The sequence below is a fragment of the Rhagoletis pomonella genome, unplaced genomic scaffold (genome assembly GCF_013731165.1).
Source record: "Rhagoletis pomonella isolate Grant_MI unplaced genomic scaffold, Rhpom_1.0 Rhpom_scaffold_00001, whole genome shotgun sequence".
NCBI lineage: Eukaryota > Metazoa > Arthropoda > Insecta > Diptera > Tephritidae > Rhagoletis > Rhagoletis pomonella.
In genome coordinates this window covers 13,329,562-13,335,242 of record NW_023458555.1, presented here as the reverse complement: position 1 = coordinate 13,335,242, position 5,681 = coordinate 13,329,562, and the positions used below count along the sequence as shown (strand labels likewise).

Here is a 5,681-nt window from a genome sequence, read left to right as displayed (position 1 = left end):
ATTATACTACACTGTGGTGCAGAAACCGCTTTTGCTTTTTTCCTTTTACGGCCGTCAAAAAATTAAAAAAAAAAACAAAGATGGGAGATAAATGCACTCCTGGTGCTGTAAAAGCGGCAATAGTTACGCTCCAAAGGTATATGTATGTATGTAAAGTTTACAAATATATTTTCAATTTTGCACGAAAAAATTTTTTTCTACAATTTGTTGAAATTAATGAATAAAATCTCTCAATTTTCCATAGCTGTTTTATAAATACAGTCGAAAACGATTAATTGCAATATCATACTTCCAATATTTCAAAAAACTTCTAGTGAATAATGCCGAATTTCCACTAGGCATTTAAATGACAAAAAAAACTACCTCCGAAAAAAACAAACAAACAAACTTAAAGCTTTCGTATTAATCAAGCACACTTGTCAATTAACCGATTTCGACTGTTTTTTGAAAAATAATTCCACAATTTTAGTGAACTGGATAGTATTTTTGATGCTTTTTGATAATAAAACTTTTATAATTTTTTCTCGTCGACTTCTTTCAATCCTGTAACCTTACATATGTATGTATACATTTCGGCACATTTTTCATTATCTTTTAATTTTCACAATAATTTCATCTGCATAATACACAACAATCGAATATCAGCAAAGCAATTGCCATTAATTTTAAGAAATCCATCAATATTATTTATAAAAAAAACATTCATTTATTCCAAAAATTTATACCAGCGATTATCATTTGTATTGAAAATCAAACAAATTTCGTGGAAAATATTTCGAAACATAATTAAGTGTTCAATATAAAACACGTCTGAAAATCGCATCGGAAAAGCTCAAAGGGATTAACGAAACAAATTTCGAAACTAAACATGCCCTAACATAGAAAAGATATGTTGGGCAACAAAAAAAAAACATAGGTCACTAGTGCGAAAGAAAAACTAAACAAACAAGATAAAGTGAAATAAATTAAAAAAAAAAATAAAATGTTACAACATGCGCGAATTTTTCCGTAATCTTCTTGCGCGTAGTGTTTACACTGTAAGAAAAAAGTTCAAAGGCCGCGACTCATTTCGTCGGCAGGTGAGTTTCAAAGTTTGACAAATCAAAGAAAAGCGCATGAAAGTATGATGCAAGAAATGCAAATAAAGCGAAAAGGAAACGACGAGATTTAATTGAAGAAAAAGGGAGTGAGTAAATTCAATCGGGCTAAGCTTAGGGATTCATGGCCGACGTAATGAAAAATAAAAATGAATATGCGAATAAAAATTCCTACAAAAAAAAATTTAAACAATAAACAAATGTCGAATTTCCACTGGACATGAAATGACAAAAATTTGAATGACAAAGTTCGGTATTTAAAAATACGAATGCCATTGCATAAAAACAGTTACTATAATTGAATTCTTTTTCATATGGCATTTTTAAATCGCAAAGCTTGTCATTTCAATGCCTAGTGGAAATTCGGCATGATCATTTTTACTAATCAAAAATATTAAAAATTAAAAACACCAACGCGTAAATATATAAACAACTCCATCTTGTTAAAACAAAACAGCCAGCGTTTAATTTTGTTTTTTTTCCTTTTTTGTTTTATGTTTTTGTTTAGACCGTTATTTCTTTACTGTAACAGTCATGTTTCGCTGCATTCGTACAACTTGCTGCACCCGTTGCATGTGCTTGGACACATGCAAACTGGCTTTTCTATATACATCATAGTACACATTTATCAACTGCAAATGGCTTGAAATCCCTACAGCTTTTCCGATACGTTTTTTTTTTATTTCTGAATGGAACGCGTGCGTGTGAACAATTATTAATGTGTTGCTAAATTTTTTCACAGCAAAATGAAATTCCTTTCCGTATTTGTTTGCTTTTTCGTTGCATTATACATTCATACAAAAATCAAGTGAAGAAAACACATACACACATGCATATGTACATATAAACGTAATCATAAGAAAAGAAATGAAAATTAAAAAAATGGACTCATTAAAAATTCGTTTATTTAAATTTAAAAAAATTATTAAAGGTTGCTCAGAACAATACGTAATTTAGTTAACTGTTCCTATGCTGAATTTTCACTAAGCAATAAATGGTAAGCAATTAATTGACAAAATTTGTGTAAATTCAATATCTAGTGGAAATTGAGCATTATGCCCATAATAATGCTGGATATCCAATCGGCTTTAATTGACACAGTTAAGCACTTAAAAAATATCGTATCATTGCGTTAATATAAATTGAATTCGTTTCCACCCAGCATTATTTAAAATATATAAATTTTTTTTTCTTTTCAATGCCCAGTGCAAATTCGGCATAATTATAGGAATTGGAACAGGAAATGTATTCCATTTAAAAAATTTTATTTTATTTTTTAATTTCATCACAATTTTCCTTCATTGAAAATCCGGCATTAGTAGATAAAGTTTCAATTTTTAATTTAATTTTTTAAAACCGCGTTAATATTTCTGTTTAAGCAATTCAAACAAATATTAAACTGAACTCTTTAATTTTTAAGTAAAATGCAGTATTTTGAAAACCATTAAAATTCATATATTAAACAAATATTAAAACCCGGACATTTTTTCCAACTTACGTCATGTCTTTATGTGTGTGTGTATCAGTTGCTTCACCTTGATCTCTCACTTTGCCCCCAACCCCAAACGATCAACACTTTCTTACCAATCTCCACCATAACTTCTATATTTTAGATGGCAACGATAGCGACTGCGATGATCAAATGGACACCTCGTACATGGAACCCCAATTGATGTTGGATGAGTACGATGAGCCCGTCGAATTCAAATTCGATCCCAATGCCACCAGCTCACCATCACAACAGAATACCCCCAATGTTTTAGCCGCGCAAGCGCAACAACAACACGTAGAACGTCAACTATTACTCGCGCAACAAAAGAAACAACAATTGATCGAAGCTGCTGCCGCTACAGCTGCTGCCATGAAATTATCAGGCGAGGCAGGCGCTAGTGGCATGCCGAGTACCGTGACGCTGCTCAATTCAATGGTTAGCATACCGAAACTGACACCCATTGGCAAAGTGTCTAAGGTGAAAGTGAATAAGCGTACCAAATTGAAGCAGAATGGCGTTAGCGGAGCCGGTGGCAATATTACTGGCAACCTTACTACTACCGGCAACGATTCCAAGGTAAGTGTGTGGGGGTTTTGCACCAGCAGTTTGGTATATTTTTTTATATATCCACTTTTCAGAATCTCTCGTGCGATTATATGGATATGTTCAATTCCAACTATATCGGCAACAATCCGAGTGCAGCTGCCGTAGCTGCCGCACAATTAAGTAAACTGAAAGGCGCTCTAAGCGGCAGTACAACGATCAGCTCCAGCGCCGCTGGTTCACCTCCGGCTAAAACCAAATTGAATACATCGGGTAGCGCTTTGCCCGAAGGCGAAGCGGAAGGTTCCGTCCGCGACTATTGTACCAAAGAGGGTGAGCATACATACCGCTGTAAGGTATGCTCGCGCGTCTATACACACATCAGCAATTTTTGCCGCCACTATGTGACATCACATAAGCGCAATGTCAAAGTGTATCCCTGTCCCTTCTGTTACAAAGAGTTTACGCGCAAGGATAATATGACGGCGCATGTAAAAATCATACATAAAATTGAAAATCCCTCAACAGCGTTGGCAGCAGCCGCGGCAGGTGGTGTGACCACATCACCAGCACCACAATCGGCGGCGGTGTCGACAGCATCTACACCGACGCCACCCGATTTGGCGCCACAAAGCTCAAATCATTCGGCGACTGGTGTGTCAACAACAGTAGCATCGGCGGCATCGTCCACCTCGTCCTCGTCGACGTCATCGACAACATCGCTGGCATTGGGTGCGGGGCGTTTACCCGAAGCGACGGCGGCGGCGCAATAAGCCTATGCCTTAAGCACATTAGAGACTACTAAATTATAATTACATAAAAAAAAAGCTTAAAAAAAAAAGAAACAGTTAGATGTTTAGCAACAACAATCTTGGGTGATTGGGTACACATACATATGTAGATACATACGTATAAATATGTATATTTCCATTTGTTTATTGCAAGGCAAGGTGTTATGTAAGTCCAGAAAGAGCAGAGTATTGGTAGGGAGTAGTGCGTCTAATTTACATTCACACATACACATATGCACCCTCACGCATACACACACGTACACGCATACACCCTACTAAACACAAAAAAAAACCCTTTCATTAAAACGTAGTAAAGTTATAGGAATTTAAATACTATACACTTTGAGGTTTGTCAAGGACAAAAAATGCAGGAAAAAGGCTTCCAAAATGCGCAAATTGGTTTAAAGCAAAATGCTTTTTGTGTGCGTTTATTTTCGTTTTTTTTTTTTAGAAAGAGAGCAGGGAGTGAAAACGTTCAAAACGTTATCCAAATGTTAGGATTCGCTGTTGCGGGCATATTTTCTTTAATATTAATTTTTAACATCTTCGATATTCTTTTTGCAATTTCATTAAGTTTATTTGTTTCGTAATTTTAAATTATTTAATTATTATTATTTTTTTTTAGATTTTCTTGCGTTTCGCCTAAAAACACAATGAATATATTATATTAAATTAAAAACGTATCAACTTTTCAAAACATGTCCAAGAAATTCGGGGATTTACTATTTCTTATGCGAAAATGATTAAAACGCAAACAAATAGTTGTAAAAATGTTAATGCTAATAGTTTACAAAGTAGTGGAGTAATGGTGGAAGTGGGCGAAAACAAAACAAGTTTTGTCTGTGCACAACTAAGCTTTTTTTTTATTTTTATTTTTTGTTATTTAGTAAAAAAAATTTTGATACAAAAAAAAAACGCAGAAAGCAGAAAATTCGAGGCGTAACATAGAAAGTTCCGATACTTGTTTTCACAGTCAAGATTTCCAGGTTTTCGAATTTGTTTAGTTGGCTTCATAAAGCTGTCACGGATGGATATATTTTGGTCGTGGCTAATCTAAATATACATTTTTGTTATTTCAATAAAAGCTTCGTTTACTTTGGAGGCTTAAGAAATTATAATTTCCTAATAAATAATTTTGAGTTTAAAATTAAAAGCAAAGTTGGCAAACTTTGTTATGAAGATATATTATAATGCAGGGCTATCCATTTTCCACTCGAAGAAAGTAAAGTAAAAAAGACAAAATTTTAAAATTTCTATCAAATTTCATTTAAAAATAAAATCTTTCGCACAATTCGGGCAATAACTCGATCATTACTTGGCGTATTTTGTCCTTCAATTGCTTCACAGTTATGTATTGTTCTTGCCGATCACCCAATGTTAAATGGCCTATTAGAATTGCGAGGTTGTTTTTCAGATTCACCATTTTGGGAGTAGAATTTAATATCTTTTACGAGTTGTTCGATCTTAAAACTTTTCATATTGTAAAATGTTTGACCTTTTACTCAAGATTTATTTTCAATTTTTTTTTTATTTATTTTTTTTTTTTAAATTCAAAACATTTTTTTATGCATTTCTTCATTTATTTTATTTATTTATATTTCTCTATTTTAACCATTATTTTTTTCTGAAATCTGAAAATTAAACTCAAACTTTTAGAATTTCTGTGCACAGCAAATTTTGTTTTTCTGTTTATTGCCCAACAGCTCCATATACTGTTTTTTGCTAAATATAAGTTGTGCAATTTTACGTTAATTCTTT

General features: G+C 33.3%; 1 protein-coding gene across 1 annotated transcript; it reads left to right on the top strand.

Moving 5' to 3' along the window:
• The first annotated feature begins 2,627 nt into the window (after window positions 1-2,627).
• Window positions 2,628-5,424, top strand: LOC118739341 (protein tramtrack, beta isoform-like). Its single transcript, XM_036470608.1, has 2 exons — window positions 2,628-3,165; window positions 3,228-5,424. The coding sequence occupies exons 1-2, from the start codon at window positions 2,740-2,742 to the stop codon at window positions 3,903-3,905; spliced, it is 1,104 nt and encodes a 367-aa protein (XP_036326501.1). The 5' UTR covers window positions 2,628-2,739; the 3' UTR covers window positions 3,906-5,424.
• The last annotated feature ends 257 nt before the right edge of the window (window positions 5,425-5,681 follow it).

Bases quoted from the DNA above. Each gene is read 5' to 3' on its own strand.
- LOC118739341 (XM_036470608.1), top strand. From the start codon at position 2,740: ATGGACACCTCGTACATGGAACCCCAATTGATGTTGGATGAGTACGAT. The intron at 3,166-3,227 runs GTAAGTGTGTGG...TCCACTTTTCAG, and splicing joins CTACCGGCAACGATTCCAAG to AATCTCTCGTGCGATTATAT.